The sequence below is a fragment of the Macrotis lagotis genome, chromosome 7 (assembly GCF_037893015.1).
Source record: "Macrotis lagotis isolate mMagLag1 chromosome 7, bilby.v1.9.chrom.fasta, whole genome shotgun sequence".
NCBI classification, from domain to species: Eukaryota; Metazoa; Chordata; class Mammalia; order Peramelemorphia; family Peramelidae; genus Macrotis; species Macrotis lagotis.
Window position 1 is genome coordinate 88,509,306 of NC_133664.1, and position 25,465 is coordinate 88,534,770.

Consider the following 25,465-nt stretch of genomic DNA (forward strand, 5'->3'; position numbering starts at 1 on the left):
TCTCTGCAAATATTATAATAAGATATGTGAATACAGTAAGAAAATGAACTGAAATCTTTATTTTGCATTAAAAAAATTGGTTTGCAATATCATTTAATGAAAAGTTATTCTAATAACTTCAAGAGTCTAGAACAAATTCAGGAAATTACCCAGTAGGAAAAACATGTAGCCCCTAAATATATAATCATATGTATTCTGAGCATTCTTGGTGGCAGTGTAAAATGAATCAATAAAAATGCAAAGTTTTCCAACTAGAAAAATGAACATTTTATTTACATGTCCATCAAGTTACAACATGTCATTATACACAAACATTTTTCATTATGAAATCACAAATGATACATAACTGTACATTATCAATTCTGTCACTGTTACTTTTTACATGTATTCCTTGATAGAGTTGGTACAATGACCAATTCATATTTTAATAAGGCAACATTATTTTTCTCACAGAAAGACAAATTATTTCTGGAATCTTTGTTTGGGAGAAAATACAAAATGGAGGAACCCACAGGAAAGTCAGGGTCATGACAAACTTGTCTCTTTTATTTGTAAACTTTCAATGCACGCCCTCCCCAAAACATAAGCTTCATAGTCCATATGAGAATGGTAACTCTGATGTAAATGCTCCCGTCTACCCAAACACAGCATGTACACTGTACAGACATTACAGGTTAGGAAGGATCACAGTCAGTGAAAGTAATAGAGTAAGGTCAAATAAGCCATCACACATCCAGTGGCAACAATATGGCGCACTAATCCTATCCTGAACTCAACAAGAACCAGAGCTCCTACAAAAGGAGAGGAAATAAAAACAAAGAAAATGGGTGAGTAATTATATCTTCATTGTTATACCTCAGACAACAAGGTCCTTGCTAAAGGACCAACGTACAACCCTATAGAGAAAAGATAAAACTGCAAAATAAGAGAATTAAAATGTTACTCCCTCTACTCGGCGACCTAGAGAAATCAATTAAGAGCAGAAACCTGTCAAAGCAATAGGTTTAGATGAAAACACTTAAATCCTGCACATCAAAATTAAAAGCATAATTTTTGTTCAAAAAAAGAGGAATACACGGGTAGTAGGGTAAAATTATTTGTAAATGAAAAGAAGCAAGAATGCAGGGTGACCGTGAAGCAGGCAGATGAAGTACAGAGTGGGAAGAAAGACAAAGGGGGACGGGGGGGGCCCTAATGAGAGTGAAAAGAACCAAAATCAAAAAAGAAAATCAGAATGGAATGAGGGGCTAGCAGAGTGAAATGGCTGGCCAGTTTCAGCAAAGAAAGTGGGAAGATGCCAGATGGGAAAAATAGAAGCATGAAGAGGGAGGCACCTTGCCAAGCTAACCCAATGAATGTTAGTAATGTAGCAATTATAATTACAGAAAAGCCCGAATGGAAAAAAGTAAAAACAAATGGGAATGTCAGAATTCTTGAGCTTTCTTTGTTGTACCTGCAAATGAAGTAAGGGGAGTTACAATTCTAGAAGTAAAAATCCTTAGAGGGGGGAAAAAATTAAAAATTCTGGATCCCCACCTGTGAAAAGCAAAGCTGAATTATTAACATAACTTGCTGTTTTATGTCATCTAAAAAGACAAAACAAAGAAAACCCATAAACAGCAATTATCTCTATCTCCATACTGAATTATGTATATTCTTAAGAAATCGTTAGTGAACTATCTAACTGAACGAATTGTGTAAAGAAAGTAAAATCAGATCATGGGAATATATCCTATAATTAAAAAAAATTAAAAACTAGAATTTTAAAAAGTCATAGTAAATGACTATATATAAACATATCTGCTAATAAAACATATTCAATGTGATATCTACATGATGAAAACATCATTCCCAATGGGACTTTAGAGTTTAAGTGGGCCCATCATATTTTCCAAAGGTTAGATTCTTTCACAACTTGGTAAAATTAATATCATCAAACCAAACCAAAATGACTCAATGACTCCCTTCCATTTTATTTGGTTAGATATGAAAGGAAAATATAAGCCCTCAATAGAAAGTTCTAGAGGTAGTGGGTTTCCCTCCTCCTATGCTCATAAAATACTTCCCACCTAAAACAAGAACATAGAAATGGAGAATGGATACCTTAACACATCCTCTATAAAAAGCAGAGTGAAATAAATGATCCTTCCCAACCATATTATTACCCTAAGAAGGTGGTATACATGAGGATCCAATATGAATCAGTGTTTTTATTTTGTTTTTACACAATACCATGGGCTTATGTGGTTAATATGTGGTCATCATTTTTAAGATTAAAAATTAAATAGGTCACAAAATACCTTACAGAAAATCCTTAGGATTTAATACTGAATTAAGGCTAGATACCTTTGATGAATTCATATTAAAGAATGTTCAATATAACATTTCATTCACATTAAAAGGGGGAGGGGGCAGGGGAAGTTGAGAGATCACATTGGACAGTCTTCCCTTAAAATCAACTTATGCTAGCTGCAATTTGGTTAGTGTCCTGTCTCCCTATAACAGTATCTCTGGTCCCACTTCCCCTTCCTTAAACCATTCCTCCCACCACCCCCAGAAGTTCTTTTGAACTATCTCACCCAGAGAATTCTTTTTTGGTTGATTGGTTTTTTTTTTTAAGTACCAAAAACAACCTCAAGTATTTTATTGAAAGAAAAAAAATTTAAATTGTGCTTTGATAAATAAAAGCAAAAGTTTAGTCTAAAAGTATCTGAAGCTAGAACTGAAACCTCTAAGTAGAAAAAACAGAAAATAAACACTAGGCTACTGAAGAAGACAATACAAAAACTACTGAGGAGATATCAAGGATCAAAAAGCAAGTCACTTACTTGTCACTTTTAATACACAATGCTCTCGGACTTATTTCTTATTTAACATGTAGTGGAACAGCATGGAGTGGGAGATGGCATGGGGATGGGTAAGGGTGAAGTATGGGATCAGAAAGTTAGCCATAAATAAAGCTGAGGTTTCTAATATACTCAAAAAAGCATAGGAAAAAAAATGCTTCAGACAGAAAAAAAAAATACAGTTCTGCTTCCCCCAGTACTACAAAGATGACAAATGTCCCATCTATGCCAAAGCATTGGTGAACATGGTGAGCTTACCTTCCAATTCAACAAAACAAACAAATAAACAAACGAACAACGACGACAACAACAAAAACAAAACAAAACAAAACAAACTAAAATGATATATGAAAAACAAACTCAGAAATCCAATCTTTGCAAGACAAACTCTTCTGAGAAACAGAAAGTCCCTGAGGTTGAAAGCTTGCTTTTAATGCAACCTGAATCCAAAGTGTAAGCTCTTTATTAAAGGATTCTGTTAGGGAAACACTGAAGTGGGAGGATCCAGTTAGTGAGCTGGAGCCTTTTGGCACACCACAGGTAAGGTACTAATTGGGACAGAACTTGATTACACTCATTCCCTTTTTATTTACCTTAAAATACCAGAACATATAGATTTCTCATTTTCCTTGGATGTTCTTAGTAACCTGTTTTCCAGTTATGATTTTTAAAAGACCTTTTATTCTAAATAGCTGATTTAGGGTTTCACAATTCTGCAAAATGTCTTTCTCATGATCCCTATCCCTTCACTAGGACTCTCAATGCCTTAAAAACTAACACTTTCTGTTCTCATGATAAAAACTGAATGTCTTTAAAAAAAATTTTTTTAGCACCATGACTACCAGCAGAATGATAACCTGTGTCTCAACTCAGAATGATGAGAAAGGCAGAATGAAATGATTTTCCTTCTGAGCTTCACCAAAAAAAAATGAAAACCAACATAACAAGAATAACCCTCTCCATTCTTGCACCCATAAATGGTTCAAACAGATAAAAGCCAGTTACTTATGAATTTCATTAATGGTTTGTGCCCCAAAGTTTCTTTCAGAAAAAAAGTATTCCCTCTTCATTCCCCAAAGGAAGACAAACCTAAGATTTCCCCAAAGCACACGGTCAAACCAACATTATTATTGGTTTGCTTATTTGAGGTTAGGAACATCACAAGACCCAAAACCGGGAAATGCCAAAAGAAAGGGGGGTGGTGGTGGTGAAATTGGTTCCATATAATCACCTAGTGTATTAACCGAATGAGATATACTGGCATTAATTCCTAATTGGTTTTAAGCTTCTGAATTTTGTGAACAAATAATACACAGGTCAGGAATAAAGTATTGACTTACTACTGTCTTTATAAAAATCAAAGATACACACAAAAACACATCCACATTTATGGAACGGTATCCATTCAACTTTGATACGACAACACAAAAAACTAACAAATAGCTAAGAGGTTGCTGAATAATATCCATCTTGAATAACATTTTAATTTTAAAAGGTCCATATTTACAGAGTACACAGTTAGATGCAAAGGCTTGCATTCTGCATCTCCCTTTAAATGCATGATAAAGAAAGAACAAAGATAATGGTTGCCACAGATCTTCTAAGAGGGTTAAGCTTAGGGGGACTGATTTAAACTGCTAGATGGGTTCCAAGAATAGAAACTTGACATCCCTTGCTAATTTGGCTTCCTTTCTCCTTTTTCTTTTTGGGAGAAATCAAACATCAATTCTATAGCTTACGTTACTTTTTGCCAAGAGAACGCATCTGTACTGGTTGGGTGGTGATCCTAACAATAAAAACCCAGATATACTCTATAGATTACCTCATTGGGGAAAACATCACATTGAAGAAATAGCTTGTTTATGGCTATGTGCATAATCACCTGCACACACAAGATAGCACCCACCTAAAATAAAATGCCCAGATCATGCAAAAAAGTGGACTTGAAAACAACTATTTTCATTTTCAATGTTGACTAGAAAGAAGATCGTTCATAAACTATTTACTAACTCAGGGAGACAGTGTCCAGATTTTTTATTTCAAAGCCAAGTTGGAAAGAAAAAAAATTTTTTTTGAACTTTCAGGACACATTAAAACTGATCAAACTGTCCCCAAGGTATCACCAGATCCCTCAAAGTTCAGCCTCCAGTTTCCATTAAAATAAAGTTCACTAAGATATAAGCCAACCCACTGCTTAAGGTGCATGTTCTCCTACCAAAACATGCCTATTCTCAACATGTTCTATGGGCATAAGACTAATGCGCAAGGGCTCTCTTTAGGTGACCACCCATTCAGAAGAAGGGTGGGTCTGAGATTAGAGTTGACAGTCTATCTCAGGTAGAGTAAAGCCATGTTGTTGGTCTTTCACATGGAAAGATATGGTGAAAGCAGCAAGCTTCCAGTTCTGTAATAACCCCTGCCAGGGCTAGGATTTGAGAGTGCAGGTGGCCAATCAAACCAAATGAGAGCCATATTACTTGCAGAGACAGAGAGCTATATAAACTAAATTCTCTTTTGATGGAGCTATGATCCCAGATGGGTTAATGAGTCCCTATGCTGAGATGCAAATTTTTGGACAAGCAGTTATTAAAAAAAAGAAAACTTAAGACTACTTTCCAGTCTCAAACATAATATGATATTCTTTCAAAATCAATTTTATTGAAAGACTCAGGGTCTAAAATACCATAATCCCAGATCTGGCCTTAAAAATAATTTCAAAGGCAATACAAAAATCAATGCTGTGAGAAAACAGATAAGAAAGCCTACAAGAACTTTGTCTCCTCTAAGAAAGGATACATGGAATAAAAGCTCATTCATATTTGGGGAACTCTACAGTTTGACCCTTTTGCTATATATCCAGTGAATGGATCAAAATACACTGGTTTTCTTTCCACTTCTCTCATGTGATAGGCCTATCAATGTGATCAGGGAGCTTTCAGTACAAAAATTAATTCAAAAGCCCAAGGATGCCCTAGGACTCTCTGCTCTAATACTTAGAGCATTATAATGTCTATGTCAAATGATAAATAGCTTGCACAAAACATGGGAGCAAAGATGGAAGAACTAAGGCACTTTCTTAAGGTTTGCCCAGAATTAACCTTAACAGAGCTTGCTCCTTTGGAACGAATTTCTCATCAAAGGGAAATAGGTCAAAATTACTTAGTAAAAGCAATCTGAATGGAAGACTCAATGTTGTGTTGGCTATGCCACATTAAAGCTGTCTTTGCTATTAAGTCTACCAAATGGCACTATATGCCAAGGTCTTCCCAAAAAGATAGAAGGATAATCAGAACAGCGATTGCCACTATTAATTCCCCCAGTGTGTTCAATTTTAGAAACAAAGCGGCTGCAAGTGAAGTTTAAAAATGATTCTTTTAGCCAATGGGGAAAAATCAGTTACACCTATTAAACTCTGGGATTAAGAATTGGGGGAAGGTGGGGAGTAAAGTCTTCAGCTGGTAATCAAGAGAATGTGAGGCTGGGCTCTGACTTATTTATAAGAATGAGAACCTGTTTCTTCCATTGGTATACCTCTTATCTCTAAGCCTTTTAAGGCTTCACAAATTCCAGATTGATCTCCCGAATTTTTTATCTCTTTGGGATACACCTTCTGAAGTCTAAGAAGATACAAATGTGTGTAAAAGAAAATCATTTTCTAGCCTACACTGAAGATAAGAGCAACCATTATCAAATATTCTTTGCAAGTAAAAAAAAATATCTTTAGGATGGGGGACATGTTAATGTTCTTTCCTCAATCCAAGTCACTGTGATGGCACAGTCAGATTTCGAAGAACAAAGTCTACATGCATCATAAGCATTTGAAGAAAAAAAAAAAAAAACAAAACAAAAAACCAAAACTATAGTTCCTTGTGGCCACAACAGGACAGGGAGCAAGTGGACACCAAACTCCTTTTTTGCTTCTGAATCCTCTAAGTTCAGTTTTTCTTGACGTCCATCGTGCATTTGGCAGCTCCAGACCACAGTTAAGCAAGATTGTAGACTGCCAAAGTCTTGGTTCCTGATGTGACTGCTCCCATCGCCTCTCCTTGGGAAAATTCCACAGTAGTTTCTATAGCATAAGGGTCGGTTATTCTTAGTGGAAATCATTCAACAATCAGTGCCACATTTATGTGGGACAAATCTATCATATGCCTGTGGAAGGTTAAAGAAATGGTCAGTCATCAGTCAACTCTGAGTATCACCAGTAAAGTCACGGAGACCAAAGAAAGCAATATTTTAATGGTAGGCCCTGTGATAAGAAAATTTGAGATACAAAACCAAAACAAAAATCCAAATGTACCAAAAAAAAAAAAAAAAAGACTCAAGAAGTACATTTCCACATTACAAAACAGATTTCATTGGTCCATACAAAAGGTTTCATTGACTGGTTTTGGTTTTTGCTTGTTTTTGTTTCAAAATAATAGGTGACACTCCCCAACTCTACCCTGTGCATTGAAGAAATGATGATTCAATGAACTCACTGCTCCCCGACACCACCACCCGCCAAAAAAAAAAAAAATGAAAAAATAAAAACTCAAATTGATACACAACTTTACAAGAATACATCTATGTGCAAAGCAAGCCAATGGATACAGAGTAGATCACATAAGGGTAAGAGGTCTTCCCTCCCACCCATAAACCATGGTAACTTCAGAGGCTCCACCTAAGAATACGATGGCTACCTGTGGAACTTCTGTTGAAATGCTAAAGCGTGTGCTGGCTCCTTAAACTTCGCAATGGCTTTCCGTTGCTGGGGAAGCATCTGTAAGCTCTACATAGAAAAAAAAAAGAGAGAGATTGTAATGATACCACCATTCTCATGGACAATAGTGCAATGCTTTTAAGAATAATAATATCCAATTGTTTAATTTGTAAAGGTTGGCAAACAATTTCAAATGTGTTCTTATATATGATTTGAGCCTTACAACAAGCCTGTAGGGAAGGTGCTTATTTATTATTTTCATTTTACAGTTGAGGAAATGGAGAGTTTAAGTGATTTCCTTAGAATCATCAATATAGCTACTAAGTATCTAGCAATTCTCCTGAGTCCAAATGTAGCTTTTTCTCCAGTGCTATACTGTCTGTCATCAATGTACTGGTAATAGCTAACCAGAAGAAGGCATATGTGTGTGTATCTTTACAGGTTCACTGGTTTTGTGTTTTTTTATGGTTTTTGTTTGTTTTGGATCTGTGGTCTCACTTATTTAGAGAACTCCCAGGTAAAGAACCTCCCACTACAAACTCAACATCTGCATCTTTTCCATAATTCATAGTTTGAGAGATCAGCCAACCTAGAATATAGTCTTGCCCTGGGTCACACAGTCAATATATCTTTTTTGCCCTGGGCAGGGAGGGGAAGGCATTGAGGCTAGCTGCCCTACACAGGTCACACAGCTAGGTGCTGAGTATCTGGGCTGGGTCTTTCACTGTACCATCCAGTGGCCCCCAGGACTAGGACGTTTTGCCTCCTACACTGTGCCTGAGTCTGGTCAAATACTTCAGCAAAGGGGCGGCTAGGTGGCGCAGTGAATAGAACACTGGTCCTGGAGTCAGGAGGACCTGAGTTCAAATCCAGTCCCAGACAATGATTACCTAGCTGTGTGGCCTAAACCTAAAAAAAAACAAAACAAAACAAAACAAAAAAAAAAACCCAAAACCACACAAATACCTCAGCAACCAACTAACTTATCAACTGTCTTCTAGAGAAAGTGCCAAGCTGCCCTGGTAAAGGTATTTTCTCATTTGGGACTTAATGGGGGTCTGGTGTCTAACTTTATCCCTAAAGGCAAATTACTTTATAATGGTGCCACAGACTTAAATGTGTATTTATGTGTGTATGAGGATATACTAGAAAACAAATGAATTCTATTTCCATTCTTGTTGTATTATTTTTTGTTTAAAATCCTGGGATATAATTCTCTATTATTTGCAGTCTTTGCCAAGTGGAAATGCACTAAAGAACTGCTCAACAAGTTATCTTCATCATAATAAAAATGGATGAATATGGCAAAATCAGCTTAACAGCTTAAACCATGAACAATCAACTTTTCAACATATGCTTCTCTAAATATAAGCAAGGTAGAAATTAAGAGTCCTTAAACCTGCAAGATCTATGGGACAGTTCCAGTACTCTGTTGCTTTGAAATAAACTTGGATTAAGAAATTTGCTAAACAAATAGTTATGCTGAAAATTATTAACAGACTTATAGTCTCCACTAAGTTAAAAACATATTCATTGCCTAAAAAAAAAGATAAATTATTAGATCAAGGTACCTAAAACTCACAAACACATTTTTGTAAATAATGACTGAAGCAAACAGGAAACACTTCTTGATAAATCAAAATATTAGTATGGTTTTCAGTGCAAAAATCGATTTTTATGAACTATTTCACAGAATGGTTTAACTATATTCTTCAAGTAACACATTTGGTGAAATTTAAGTCTTTTAGTAAAATGATAATTGATATTTAAATTGTGTTTTAAAGTGTGTGGAATACTTTATAGACATTTACTCATTTCCTTATAACTCTTTGGGTAGGTACAATGGATATTATTATTCTCAATTTACAAAAGAAACTGAGTTTCAGAGAAGTCATGGTCACAGCATAGATTCTGTCAGAGAGGTAGATTCTGAAATCAGATCATCCTGATTCCAAATTTAACTCTCTCTCTCAATTATGAAAACCTTTTACAAATAATTTGTTTGACTTAACAGGGAATAGCATTCTATTTTATCCTAGAGGAAAAAAAAAAAAGAGGGGAAGGGGATGGAAGAAAGGGGACAGGAGGAAGATCATGGGGAAAAGGCAGTCAGATACAACATTTTTTTTGTTGTTTTTTGCAAGGTAGTGGGGTTGGGTAGCCTGCCTGGGATCACATTGACTGGGTGATAGTTGGGTGTCTAGGGTGGGACGTAGGCTGGGAATCTCCTAGTCCCAGGGCTGGTGCTCTGTCCTTTACACTCTTAGCTACCCTATAACACACTTTTGGGGAGGAACAAAGTGAAAGGAGAGAAGATAGAATAAATGGAAGTGAAGAGAAATGGATGGAGTGAAATACTGTTTTTCATGAGGTTTTTCTATTTTTTTTGTGGGGAAAGGAGGGATTATGTTCATTCTTACAAGACTATTTTAGTAATATGTAAATAAAAAATAAAATTTAAAAACAAATAACTTGTTTGTTTAATAGTAGCGTCAAGTGTGATTCAAATGCTTCTAAAACCTTAGGAATTTGGGTCTGGGACACAAGCTGGGAGAAATGAAAATTAATTTTCTTCCTCCCTTTCCCTCATTTGTAGAAAATCCACTTTGGAAATCCATGTTCTTGCATATGGACAATCAAGGCTAAAGAAGCTTAGCAATGGGGCAGCTAGGTGGTGCAGTGGATAGAGCACTGGCCTTGGATTCAGGAGTACCTGAGTTCAAATCCAGCCTCGGACACTTAATAATTACCTAGCCGTGTGGCCTTGGGCAAGTCACTTAACCCCACTGCCTTGAAAAATCTAAAAAGCATAAGAAGAAATGCTCTTGACTTCAGAAAACCAAAAGCACTTTCAAATGGAATCAGAGTTCTCTTCCTCTTATTTGCCAAGTTAGTCAAAATCATCATGAAACTCAAGGAAAAGGGGAAAAACAGGAAAAACTACTTTTGAGATTCTTGAGGATGGGCAAAATACAGCCAAGACCAGCAACATGTGAGTATTAGGTGGTGCTGTTGCCATTCAGGACTTCGACAAACTCATAGCAGTTTTATTTTGAATATGAACATTCTAACACTGTGCTGGAGGAAAAAAAAAGACTTCTAAAGGCAGTTCTGAGATGGTCTCGGAGGCAGGAAAACCTGGGTTCAAGTCCTTCTGCTGACGTCTGGGCAGCTCTAACAAGTCTAGGTGCAGCTTTGATGCAGAAATGCCTAGGGAGATTCCTCCTCACCTGCTAGTTCCCTCTACCAATGTAACCCTAAATTCAGTCCCTTTCCTAGAAATGTTCAGGTCTATTGTGACCTTAGGGTCACAGATTGAAAACCACCCACTTCAATCTCCTAGATTTACAAATGAGGAAGAAGGAGGAGCAAGAAGCACTGCTGAGATTTCACCCTTGGGTCCTTGGACTCTTTCAATCACTTTAAAAAACAAAACCAATAAACCTTTCATACTCTTATGACCAAAGGGCTTTCATAGGAATAAATCTGTATTTTATCACCATATTTAGTTGGAAAAAGGAAGATCTTCCACCTGTTTCACTGTGCAATCTTCCCTTTGGTTCCCTCTTGAGTCCCAGGGCTAGACTGATCATTTGATGAAATCTAGACCTCTACCTCCAGCCTCTTGAGTGCTAAATCGGGGAGCGGAGAACTGAGAGTTGAAAAACAGCAAGGAGATGAAAATAAAATGACCTACAAGTCAAAATGGCATGTTAAATGTTTTTCAATAACATTGGGGGACTGGGGATTGAAGGCATGAGGAGAGAGGCAATAGGGGTTAAGTGACTTGTCCAGGGTCACACAGCTCCTAAGTGTCTGAGGCCAGATTTGAATTTGGGTCCTCCTCACTCCAGGCCCAGGGCTCTACCCCACTGTACCACCAAACTGCCTGGGTGATTCTCACTTGGAATGTTGCCTTTGAATGTGATGGGCCTCTATCTGACACCTCTGAGTTAGGTGATTCTCTGATTCTCTAAGACTAAATTGCAAGAAAAGTATAGACATGCTTTGTTAAAAAGGTTTCCTTATCTAGGAATTTATTATTGTAATGAAATTACAGCTTCAATCGAGACCCTCCCCATCCCCTTTTCAAGTCTGCAAAATACTTAACCCTATGAAGTAGGTACTATTATTACATAGATAGAGAAATTGAATTTGAGAAAGGGTGACCCATTTTATAAATGGGGAAAGTGAGGTCACCTAAGGTTACAAAACTGAAGTTCAGCATTCTACACACTGTGCCATACAGCTGCCCCCCCTGCCAATTCAAAACCTTTGAGACATCTTTCTTCCTATGGTTGACCACCTTGTCCAATCTACTCCTATATCATCATCCCATTCCAAAGGATGTCATCCTCATTCAGATCCCTTATTATGAAAGCTTCCTGAATAAGTGTTTACCTCAGTCTCTTACCATCTTCTCTGTCCTTTCTCACCTTGATGCTCCCCAGTTGCCCCAACCTGCTCTCCTCACATTCTCTTCTAAACCTTATCCTTCAATTGAACGTTCTCTCCAGTGACCAAAAATCAAGTGTTGCCAAGTCTCATAGTCTTTTTCTTTTGCCTCTCCTGATTTTCTTCATCATCATCATCATCATCATCTCCACTAAACACAGATGTTTCCCAGGATCTACCCACAATCTTCTGCTTTGCAGCTGACTACCAATTTGCAAATAACGCAGTCACAAATTTTTGTCCTATGAGGATTTCAAATTCACTTTATCCAAAACAGAGCCGATATCCCCCTTTCCCCTGTTCCAAAATTCTCTATTACTATTGAGGGCACAAATGTCTTCTCAGACTCCCAATATCATTATCATCCTCAGTTTCTCCTAACATCCCAGAAATCCAATCTACTGAGACATCGAATTCTTTCTACTTTCACTACATCTCTCATGTATATCTCCTCTCCAATTCCCAGGTCACACTACCAGTTCAGAGATGTGTTGGCATCAGCCTATCCTGGATTTTGAGATCTGATTGCTAAAATTTAGCATACAGCAAAACATAACTAAAATTTAGTGTAAGATGAAGTTGTATAATACTATAAATTTGCTGACTGTCTAGACAAGAAAATGGTATAGAAAAAGCAAATAATAATTGAACTTGTGCGTCGTGCACTTAAAAAAAAAAGTTAAATATTTGCTGGCACACTCCTGGGTCTTCAATACTTCTTGTCTGGACTATTACAACAGACTTTTGACTGGTTTCCTGGCCTCAAGTCTCACCCCATTGCAATCCATTCTTGAAAAAGTGACTTTAAAAGTTTATTAACCATGTCCTAACCACCTCACAAAAGTTTCTTATTGGCTCGGGATCAAATAGTAAGTCTTCTATTTGATATTTAAAGCTTGTTGCCATCTGACTCCTCCTAACTTTCTAGTCTAAATCTTAAACCTGATTCCCTTCCATTACTGACAGAGTTAGAAAGCAGCCACAATGGTTTCTCACCTTTTTTCCCCATGTGATGCTCTATTCTCCTGCTTTTCTTCATGCCTATAAGAATTTCTTTCCTCAACTTTGCCTGGCTTCAAGAATCAATCCATATCTCACCTTCTGGAGGAAGCCTTACTTAAGTACCTCCACTTACTCTGCAGAGATATTATATGAACTTAGTGGTTTATATGTTGTCTCCTCCCATTAGAATGAGCTCCTTGAAGGTAGGATTTGTTTTTGCCTTTCTTTGCATAACTAAGCTCATTCACTCATTCTTTTCTCTTTCATGTCTGTTTTTCATGTAGTTGCCAAAATAATCTTTCCAATGCCCAAGTTTAATTATTTCATTTTTCTGCTTCAAAACCACCACCTCCACCCACAGAATATGAGGCCAACTGCTCAGGCTTCCATTTGAAATACTCCCTCAATCAGGCTCCAATTTCCCTTGGAGTGACTTGCCAGCTTTACTGTACACTAGTTCCATCTCCCCATCTCAGAAACCTTCTTTACCAGCTAAAGTAGAACATTACTATCTGCAGAAGAGGCAGAGATGTGGATGTGGAGCTCATCCAATTTTCATAGACTTTTTCCCATCTTCTGCTTTGGCCTTACCCATCAATATTTTCTTTTTTTGGAGAGTGGGGGTTGGGGACTGTGTAAAATCATAACTGCTGCCCTCAAGTTTGTAATGGAAGAAAAAAAAGACTGATAGAAATGTTGATGTCATAACAAATTTTATTACCACATGCCTTGCTTAAATTTTACTGATGTAACATTTCATTTTAAAGCTTCAGCAAATGTCTTACTGAAAAACAAGGTAACACAAGGCTAAAAATGCTTGGTACTTTGGAAACTGTTATAAAGAAGTTATACAAAAATAAGCACATTAGGCTTTAATAACCATAGAAACCCTATCAATAACCATGACTAGATAAGATCTAAAAATACTAAGACATTCCCCCCCCCAAATTGACCATGTATAAAATTGACTTTTTCTGCTTCTGTAAGTCATTACATAGAAATAAAAAAGTTTTAAGGTTTCTAAATTAAATCGTACTGTTAACGATTTGCAAACTGGTCATCACTCAAGTGTTAAATGGTTTCTAATTTTTCCTGAGCAGATTACCAATATAAAAAAACACAATACAAGTAAGTAATGAAGGCAGAAAAGGATACAAAAAAGGTTTTTTTTAGTTCCTTCATTTACTTTAAAATTAAAGTCAACAGAACATCACCAAGTTTTCCTTTCATTCCTAAGGAACAAAAAGTTGTGGGGAGGAGTATATAATAATGAGTCATAAAGACTAATTTACCACTAAAGTATCAGGTAAAGTAAAATCTAATGTAGTGCCTTTAATAAAAAAAAAAAATGGTTCTCTCTCTCTAAGAAAACCTCTGCTATGGCACTTAGAATTTTTTAATTTCCCACATTAAACAAGAGACAGAAGCCACATTCTCTTCTGAGACAACTGTCAAGCTTCTAAATTATTCCTTCCCACAAATGACCATAACTCATTTAAGCTGCATTTGGACAGTTTTTAACCAGAGGATGCTATTCTTTTTGGTCACCACATGAGGGCAGTGGAGAATGTGAAATTCTGTCCTTTCTCAGATGGTGTTAATAAGGATTGAATTCAAGTCAATTTTACCTAGTAGATGGGTCTCCCACTGCTACTCTCAGTTTCAAGTTTTTTTTCTCTCACAGTTCATCTCTTTTTTCTTCTGGCAGGATTTTTCCAATGCCCCTGTTGTTCCAGGATTTAGCAGTGACTTAGATACATTATTGCTCTAATGCCTTTAGGTAAACATCAAGTTCAAAGGCAACAATAGTGTTTGTTAATTTATCTCAGGCAACAACATGCAAAATTCTCAATTAAGGGGTCAACAAGAAAAAAGTACTGTCTTGTGATCTACTGAATGCTGCAGCCTCTCAGAACTCAAAGAGTCCCTGGAGATGCTGGGCCACCCAACAACCCCCTCTACCCCTCCTGGATCTATTCTCTATTTAAGTTCCTCGATAGCACTCATTAGGTAGTTTTTCACTTTTTTGTATCCTCAGTGCCTTGCAAATAAACTCTAAAGGCACTAATAAATGTCTGCTGACTATATGAGGAAAGTGCAGCCCATAGAAAAGTAGCAGGGTTGGGTTCAGGACTCAGTCTCATGCCCTTTCCAATTTACAACTTTTTGAATACATGGTTATTAATATAAAACCCTGAGTTTAAAACTATTGTGCTTCTCTTTCTAGCAGAAAAACAAAAAACTCAAACAAATAAAACAAAACAATTAGACTCCTAAGCATGAATTCATTTCTCCCACCTTAAGCTTCATGGATTATTTCACTTTCTTGGGCTGACCAAGGACATATGACAAAATGAAGGAATGTGACATTCAATAATAACTGTTAGATGAAAAGGAGATAATTCAATTTTATGCAAAATGGCTAGACTTCAATTAATTTTTTTTGGCAGTGGTGGGAGGATAAGGCTTAGACAAGAGAAAAATAATTCAAAATAATTCTTTTTTAAATGGGAAAGGGAAGAGAGAGAGAGATATTCAAGTTTTATGTTACCACTGATGTCAATAGCTTTTTTCAATTACTTTTTAAATGTTATAGCCTAGGGAGTTATTAACTATTTTCAAGTATCTTTCAGATCTCTCTCTTCCCCTGGTCTTTTCCCTCCTCCACCAAAAACTAACTCTTGATTGTAAAGTATTAATGATTTTTGGTAGGACCATAGGCAAGTGAATTTGACAAGACTGCCAATCTTAAAAGAAAAACAGATTAAAGCCATTTGCTCCTAATTGGTCAGTCATGTGACATTGCATGATTTCTATGGCAAAATTTAAAATTTTAAAATTTGTTTATTTTTAACCCTAACAAATACTTTCAAAGGTCCACCTTGGATACTTGAGTGAATGTGGTAAACAATGCCTTGTGGTGAAAATGAAATTAGGAATTAAAATACTAACAAGTTCAATTTAAAAAAAAGGCAAGCAGGCCTGTTTATGAGTGTTCTAAAGGAAAAAAGACACAAATGACTTTGAATTTTGTCCTGATTTACATTTCATTTTTCGGAGACACCTCTCCAGATGATTTCTGTGAGTTTATTATACTAATATAAGCAGCAAAATGCTTAAAAGTGAATGCCACTTTAGTTAGTAGCATTTTGAAATTATATTCAATGATCCCAATTATAATCTGCACAATCATTCACTTATATGCTAAACTTCACCACTATTAGCCATGAAAATCCTCACCAACTATAATTCTGTGTAATTTCAGAATAATTTACATGCTATTAAGCATCTTAAGTTAATTTCTATATTTAGGGCAAGTGAGTCCCCTTTGCTGCAATTTGTGTTTTTTGCTTTTTGTTTTTAAATGGCCACAAAGTTTTTTTTACAAAAGGTCTAAAGTGATTTTGATGTCTTGAACATCATTTCTTTTGCTAACACTGACATACATCCCACTACTGCAAGAAAACATCCCTCTTACAAGAAAAAGCTGTCAATACTGCTTAAGATTCGTTTTAAAAAATAAGTGAGCTACACTCTAAGCTAAACCTAGTTTAGTAAGTTTCCTTCCTTCAACATAGATTCTACATGGTGTCTATGTATCAGAATATGAACAGAAGTTGCTCTGCTGAGGTTTACTGGGACCAATGAGACAGTTTTATATAATTTTTGGCATCAAAGGGTAAAGAACATGTCTCTCCCCTAATACATTTTAATTACCTCTGGCAACATGTTTTAACCTAGAGGAAAGAAAATCAGAAACCTCGAGGAAAAAGAACAAAGTTAAAACAGATCTCATGTGCGTACCCCATCACCTTGGTGTAAGTTACAAAAAAAAAAAGCATCTTACATACCTAGATCAGAAACTGCACTAAAAAGTTTCATTTCTTTTTTCAATTAATAGAAAAAAAATTACAATTGCAATTATATACAATAAACACCTGCTTATTCAAAATGGTTAAGAAGTAGAATATTCTGTTTAAAAGAATTAATATTGCTCCCATTGAAGGATTATTTTTTCTAAATTGACATATAGTAAAAATAAACTTTAAAACTATATGAACATAATTCAACCTTTCAGTTTTTTTTGAAGAATCAAAGGGAACTTTGATATCTTACCATCATTATGCACATCAGTTATTATTGTACAATATTTGTGTGTGTTTGTGTGTGTGTGTGTAAATTTTGGATAACTTGTAGTCTATTTTCTGACTCGGTACTCTCCCCTCATCCATGTTTCGGCACTAATTTGAAGGTAGCACTGTGGAACACTTAAAAACATATTTTATTGTAACAATTACTAATTTAGAGCATTTCTTAAACTTTCCCCATCTGTATCTATTACTAAGGAAACGTTCCACACCCCACTAAACCCATCAACATAAAAATAAATTAAAAGCCTAGAAACACCATACTCTAATGCTACTCACCACCCTGGACAGAGAAGGAACAGCCATAAGCAGCTGTGGTTGCCTGAAGAACATGGGAACATGCAATACTTTGGTACTCAGAGTAGAAGTCTCTAAGACTGGGAGTAGATGGGCCCTACTAGGCAGGAAGTCAGGCACAGGAGGCTGCAAGGAGGTGGTGTTCACAATCTCCTAGCAACTTCTCTTTGAAGGGATGATCCCCATTTTGAGAGACAATGATCAAGAGGAAATAAAGGATTTCTATCTTTGACATAGCAGTTGCCATGGCAAAATTACAGAAGTAAGCTGACTTTGCAAATTAGTCACTACTTGGCTCTCTGTGAGAAATTATTTCTACTAGGAAAAAACAAAATAAATAAAACATGTCACTGTTAAACAGCCACAAAGCTTTTGCTTGTAATCACAGGTGCAGACTTTACAGATATTCTTAAAAATTTTTTTTTGTAAAACCTAGAGTAAAAGGGTAAAGGGGAAGAAGTTAACAAATACAAATAGGTATTTAAACAAATATATATTCTTTTACTAGTAGATTAAAAAACCTGCCCAATTTAATATATCTTTTCCTTAAAACAAAGTTTTTGGGAAAAAACAACTCTAGCTTGCACCTTTGTTTTAAAAATACTGACATAGAACAGTGTGGAACTAGCTCATTTAACTTTTTAAAGTTCAACACAGTCATAAATTCTGCTCTTAGAAATTGAACATTTTTGATATCTAAACAGTCAAAATGAAATATCTTGAGCAATTAAAACTTAGAGCATCCTTTACTAAAAAAAAATGCTAACAAGTTAGTTTGTGCTTTCTTACCCTCTGTGTGCTTTGCTGTAGTCATTTAAGAAAAGCAGGTAATTTTATCATGTTTTTATTTGTAACAACCCTTTACAAAAAAAGAGTGCTACAAAAACCTTGGCAATCAGAATTTTCCAACTGTTATGGACAGAAAACTTATTTTTAAGTCAAGGGTACAAACAAATCAAATCACTGTCCAACCAGGATTTCAGAACTTCCAAGTTTACTCTTGGATAGCACCACATTTTAGGCAATAAATCCAGAGCTATGCTTCATTATGTTTTTAAATTTTTCTTGGTACTATACTAATAAAGAAATCCCAAAGACAATGTTATGGTGTACTAAAAAAAAACTTTGAGCAAATTATTTTAAAAGTATCAACAAAGGATTTTGTAAAAGTAAGATAAATTATACAAAGCAAAGAATCTGTCCTCATGTTACAACATTTCCTCATACTGGCATATTTACATGAAATTTTTTTTTTTTGTTTAGCTCACTGAGGGGATAAAACACAAATTTCTTTTTCTTACAGAGAAAAAAAAAAGGAAAATCTGAATTTTTGAGAGTAAATGTGGAAATTGATAAGTTATCCAATCAGCTGCACTCTGTCAGTCCTCTGCCTTTGGCTGCTCTGCTCTCCCCTTCCTGAGCATCTTCAGCTCTTTAAAGCTAATAACTGATCCTCACAACAACGTTAGGATTCTTTGTCTCAACTACTGCAGGACATTCTCCCAATGTTTTAGGCTCCAGCCTCCTGTCACAACCAATTAGGGAAAAAAGAAGAAGAAGCTATATTTAGCCACTGAAAATCTTAACACAATATTGATGAATGTGATTACTTAAGACAGATACCTCTACATTACTTAGAGTCAATGTAACATAATGCAATGAACTCTCGACTAGGCAACATCCCATCACCTTAACATTTGTGACTCCTGAATTTTTACACATAAATAACTTTTTACATTAATTAATAGACTATTAAAAATAATGGATAAATACTTTTTTCCCTCCTGAAGCTCGATTGAAAAGGTAAAGTAGGCTGGAATGGCACTGGATTTGGGAATAATTTGAGGACAAGTACCAAAGAATGAAAGTACTTCACAGAGATGGGGAGAATGTAAAACAACTGAGGTACATCTCTGAGTCCACCATCCTAGATTTTAGGACAATTAGTATCTATTTGCTATTGGAAAGTCTTAAAGGAGAACTAATACTTTCTCAGAATGGGTCATTAAATACTTTTTAATCAATGTGAGGAAGTTAGAGATTGTCCTAGAGACTGATAGTTTGTCTTGGGTAAGAAGCTCATGAAAGGAAGGTTCCTCTCAAAACAAGGTCGCACTGAGAGATGGGAAAGGAAGGATTAGTAAACTTATGGGGAAATGATCAAAGGTATCAAAGGAAATCTAGACATAGCTAAGTGGGGTGGAAGTGGCTGTGAATTAAAAACCACAGAAAACATGAAAGTAATTACACAACTATATATTATTAAAAATTAAAAACTGATAGAAATCCATTGGAAGATTTTTTGGCAATTTTAAGACTTTATTATATTAATACTTTATTATTAAATGGATTTAATAAATATAGAACAATTCTACTGCAATATAATTTCAGCAAGTCTATCACCAAAAATATTTTGTACTATAATGTGAACAAATGCAAACATTGTAAAAAAAAGACATGAAAGATTTATGAGCCCTTATTGTTTACAAGATCGACTTAATAAAATTACTAAATGTACACTGAAAGTGCTCTGAACAAAAACATTTAATACATCAAAGAACATATCAACACATGACTTAATAAAAGCCACTTGCTTCTGCAAGAAAACAAGGAAAAAAAAACAAACCCAAATAGTAAATCTAAATCTAACACCACAGAAATTATATGAAAAATTTTCTGAACACACAAAAACTAAAAAGGGGATGGGGTAGGAGAAAGAACAGGGGTATAAGACCCTAAAAGCTAGGCTAAGTGATATTATTTTGTATTTCTTCAAACCTGAACCAAGATCTGTAGGGTTTCAATTAATTAAAAAATTTCCCAGTAAAGAAAAAAAAAGGGGGGGAGGAAGGAATTAAATTACACAGTCTTTTTAAAAAACTAGATACCTAAGAGCACACACATGTATAAATTCTTATTTTATATAAATAAACCTTTTCAAGTTTTGGAAATATTTCTGAATTAGGAATCATCTTAATATTCTGTTGCACAGTCAACTTTTGATTATGTAAGAACAATATAGGTACAGATTATTTGGGACCTTTTTTACCCCTCATCAACACATGGGCAGAGGAAATAAAAAGTGCTGAAATTCAAGTCAGAAATTATATCACTTATTCAAAGCTCGGATAAAACAATTTTTGGTGGGAGAAGATATTAAAACTATTGGCCAAAGCTGAAGTTTTGAGATTATTGCCAATTTCAATTATTTATACTCTGACCTATTTCCCCATTAGCTCAGATAATCAAGAGTTGGCTGTACTTTGCCACAGCAGTAAAAATAGCCTAAAAACTTACTTCACTAGGTTCTGTCTTTTGGATTCCAAATACAGGTGCTAGGAAAATACACACAAAATTGATTAATTGTGAGGTTACTTAATTTGAAATTTAGAATTTAACTTCCTATTTTCTTCCAGAAGATTTTCTTTTTATGTTAATTCCACAGTACTTACTCATGATTAGAATACATTTTTGACTTTCAATATTATTAATCTTATATGTTTATAGTAAGGTACATATAACTAAAAAATTTTACTATAGTTATATTTTTCCCTTCAACTAATGTTAAAAACCTCATGTTAATAAATCAGGTAAAAGTTTTAAGATTCCTTGAACAGATTTTACTAGTTACATTAAACTTATCTATTCTTTAACATTAGTTTTCATAAAATGCACATTTCTCATTAAGGCCATTTTATTTCTAAAGTCTATTCAGCATTCTAATTTTCTAATTAAAGTTTAAAAAAGTAGAGTTTTGTTTAATTTCACTTCTTTCACAGAATTCAAATGACATACATTTGAGCTGAAACTGGCACAGGCTTAGAAGACAGCAATCCATGCTAGACTTCCAAGGACCATCAGATACTACTGCACTGGGCTGAGGACTCATTGAGAGCTCCATGGAAAGCAGCACCTACTCCACTTCTAGCAGCTACCTAAATCTGAAGGTGAGATTAGCTTGCATTTGGTTCGAAACACCATTTGATGCTCTGGTTTTGTTTCAATTCAACTATTATTGGGAGGAAAAAAGATACCAGATTTGCTTACTGTTTCACTGGAGTTTTGTTGAGAGAGTAAGAAAAACAAAATTTTGGTCTGGGTTCATGGCTCTGTTAAAAACCAAACAGAAGTCAGTTTATGGTTCCATAGTATAACCTTTACTGAGATTGGTTTTAATAGCATTCTTTGATTCCCCAGAAAGAATGATACACAGAAAAAAGTAAAATTAAATTTTTGTAACCTTAACTTTGTCCCTATTTTCCTCCAGTATTTGATTGACTCATTTTTCTCTTACTAGAATGAAGAAGGCAATGTACCATGGCTTTTTTTGTCATTTAATTATGTAGCTAAAACCAAAAGGCAAAAAAGCTAAAACATATACCCTTCATAAGATTGCATTTCATCAAAAGAGTATCTATAGCTATCAAAGTATAAGAGTGAAAGGTCATCTGATAAATATGATTTAGTGAACCTTAAACTGTCAATTCTTTTTTCATATAGCCATCAAACCAGGCTTTCCCCCACCCCCCACTCCCCCAATAAAAAAGGAAGAAAACTATAATGGTAGCAGCTGGTTACATGTTTTTTTTTAAAGATTTTTCAAGGAAATGGGGTTAAGTGGCTTGTCCAAGGCCACACAGCTAGGTAATAATTAAGTCTGAGGTCAAATTTGAACCCAGGTACTCCTGACTCCAAGGCCAGTGCTCTATCCACTGCGTCACCTAGCCGCCCCTGGTTACATTTTTTTTAATGTTTAAGCATTAATAAAATACAAATACATTATTTCATTTGATCAACAAATGGTAATGTTCATAAAAAAGTATATTTTCCTCTCAATTTCCTATCTATTGTTTCATATGAGTAAACTTTCCCCCTCTTTTAGGGGGAATTTAAAAAAACCCTCAAATCGTATAATTCATAACCTATCTTGGACATACTCAAAGAGAATTTTTTGTTTTATATTATTTTAAAATATGCTCTCCAATTTGGAATTATGCCCAAAGGGCAACAAAAATGTGCACACCCTTTGATCCAACAATACCACCACTGGGTCTATACCCCAAAGAGATTAGGAAAAAGGGTAAAAATATCACTTGTACAAAAACATTCATAGCAGCCATGTTTGTGGTGGCAAAGAATTGGAAATTGAGTGAATGTCCTTCAATTAGGGAATGGTTTAGCAAACTGTGGTATCTATATGTCATGGAACATTATTGTTCTATTAGAAATCAGGAGGAATGGGAATTCAGGGAAGCCTGGAAGGATTTGCATGAATTGATGTTGAGCGAGATGAGCAGAACCAGAAAAACACTATACACCCAAATAGCATCATGGGGGTGATGATCAACCTTAATGGACTTGCTCATTCCATCAGTGGAACAACCAGGGACAATTCTGGGCTATCTGTGATAGCCCAAATATAGAATGTCATCTATATCCAGAGAAAGAATTGTCTAGTTTGAACAAAGACCAAAGACTATCATTTTCAATGTAGGAAAAAAACTCGTTATCTTATGTAATTTTGCTATCTCTTATACTTTACTTTTCTTCTTTAAGGATATGATTTCTCTCTCATCACATTCAACTTAGATCAATGTATACCAGGGAAACAATGTAAAGACTAACAGAACTATCTTCTGTGGGGGATGGGGAGGGAAAGCAAGAACAGGGGGAAAATTGTAAAACTCAAAATAAATAAAATCTTTAAAAAAAAGAATCATTTCTTTCATTTCCCAATATTTTCCAATCTCTTCCCTCCTTAGATAACTATCACTTGAAACAAATTCTAAAAAAAGAAAGGGGGGGAGGTTAATAAAATGAATTAATCAACATAAAAAAAGATAATATGCTCTCCAAAAATACTTGGGGCAAAGAACCCCAAGAAAAAAAGAGAGAGATGAAAAGCTTCTAGCTCTTTTAACATTTCTAGACTATGTAAAGTAACATGGGAAAATATTATTTATATAACAAATTTTTGGTTGATTGATGAGAGGATGAGAAAATTAAATATTTATTTTGGAAAGAAGAGTCACTAAAATTTAAATGATTGATGTAGCAAAAAGTCGATGTGGGGTGAATTCAATTACAAAGTTAGAATCTATAAAATCAAGGTTAAATGATGAAGTTCAATTATTTTATTTAGTGTACTCTTTACAGTCTTTATCTAGTGTACGGTATTAATTTTTGTAAATATCTAAAATAAAATGGAATGGAATTTCAATTATATGTTGATCAACAGATTATCACAAGAAACAACGTGACAGAATGAAAAAGAGCGATGGATCTTGGAATCAGAAGACTATGGGTCCTTGTTTCTGACTCTGCCATAAACTACAAATGTAACCTTGGCTAAATCACAACTATTCTGTCTTTTAATTTCCTCATCAATCAAGTGATATTACTGAGTTCTCTAAAATTTTATTACTTGCAAACGAAGACTAAAAAAAGCAAAGAAATCAGATAACAAGATATCCATAAAAACAACCCCCATATTCAGAGGAGCTAGAAGCAGAGGCAAGGTCAATAAAAACTCACCACTTTGGAAACCCCATGAATAAAAGTAAATCATATCATTCAGCCCCCCCTTCTGAATATAAACATCCTTTCCCAAGAATATAAGGAATATAAATTCTAATGTAAGCTCCAAAAGTAAATTTTTGTTCATTCTTAGGGAAAAGAGATTCCCTAAACCAAAATCAATTCAATGAGATATTGTAATCCTTCTGACTTAAAATAAGAAGATATTTTTCTTGACATACACTATAGTTATGAGACATGTAAAAATATTAATTTGTATTTTAAGATTCTTTAAGATTTCTCCAGATTGCACACTAATCATTTCAGTTCTCCAAAGGGTAGTAGGTTTGTGTTATTTGATACATCATAGAGATTAATCTATCTTCAGGATCTTCAGACACATTTAAACCTCTGATCTGCTTCAAGGTCTTGTAATGTGAAGTAGAATCTGGAGGGCCATCTGCTATTGTAGCATCAGGTTTAAAAAGACAGAACTAAAAGAGTTTCCTCTACAATTAGGGGATGTAGCTTGCTTCAACATATGAACTGCTCTCCAACATACAAAATATTTTTTAAAGTATAGGTCCTGAAAAAGGGATCCAGAACTTGAAACAAAATCAAGTATAAATAGGATGTAACTACATGAGAACATCAGGCACATCAGAGAATGATATTTATACTAGCAGGATGACATTTTACCAAATGAACCTGCCATGAGACAGCTCAACTTTTATATGTCCTGAAATCCCAAGGTGAATGGAACTCACCTGATTTACCAGTAGAGGAAATTCTCTGATTCTTTAAAATATCTATCGGGCTCACAGACTACTGTTTCAAGGGCACAATTTATATGAGAACCATGCTAATTAGCATTCAGTTAGAGAATCACTTCCTACCTAACTGGGCAGAACAGAAATTGTTTAAGCAAAAAAGCAATAAAAATGAGAAAATATGCCACATGAAGTTGATAATTACATGGGCAGCTCTCTCTTCTTTACAGCAGAGGGAAAAGAAGGGGCTGGAACAAAGATATGAGCAAAAGGGAAGCATGTTCTTTATGTTTAACAGTAGTAAAAATGAATGGAGTAAAAAGTGAAGTGCTATTAGCTATCATACACATTAATGGGCTGTGGCGAAGCAGAACAGTGACTCAGAACAAAAATGAAAGGCAGCTTATATGCAACCTGAATGTCTCCCCCCAAAAATGGATTGTAAAAGAACAGTGATGCTTCGACTAACAAAATTCCTCAGGACTAAGCTCCTTCATACAAAGTCAACCTTTGAAAAGACAAGTCAAGTGCAACAGCTGATTGCCATTTGCAACAAAACAACAACAACAACAAAACCCCCCAAAATACCCACAGAGAGTCTGGTTTCTGTCTGTTCAGCCCAGCTGAAGGTTAGTTAACCAGGCTGATCCTAGACAAAGCAGCTTTTTTAAAGACTGGCTCTCCCTATTTTCACCATTCATAGGCCAGATTAACCAATCAGCAAGGGAG

At 35.3% G+C, this 25,465-nt stretch overlaps 1 protein-coding gene across 8 annotated transcripts in view; it reads right to left on the bottom strand.

Moving 5' to 3' along the window:
- Nucleotides 1–243: 243 nt before the first annotated feature.
- Nucleotides 244–25,465, bottom strand: part of RBM33 (RNA binding motif protein 33) — a 166,521-nt gene continuing 141,299 nt past the window's right edge. For 4 of the 8 annotated variants that reach the window (XM_074193284.1, XM_074193288.1, XM_074193282.1 and 1 more), the window contains 2 exons: nucleotides 7,529–7,617; nucleotides 244–6,998 (listed from right to left, as the gene is read on the bottom strand). In XM_074193284.1, the coding sequence (XP_074049385.1) occupies nucleotides 6,950–6,998; nucleotides 7,529–7,617 (138 nt within the window). In that variant the 3' untranslated portion in view covers nucleotides 244–6,949. The other 4 variants (XM_074193286.1, XR_012470034.1, XR_012470033.1 and 1 more) reach the window with 4 other exon arrangements.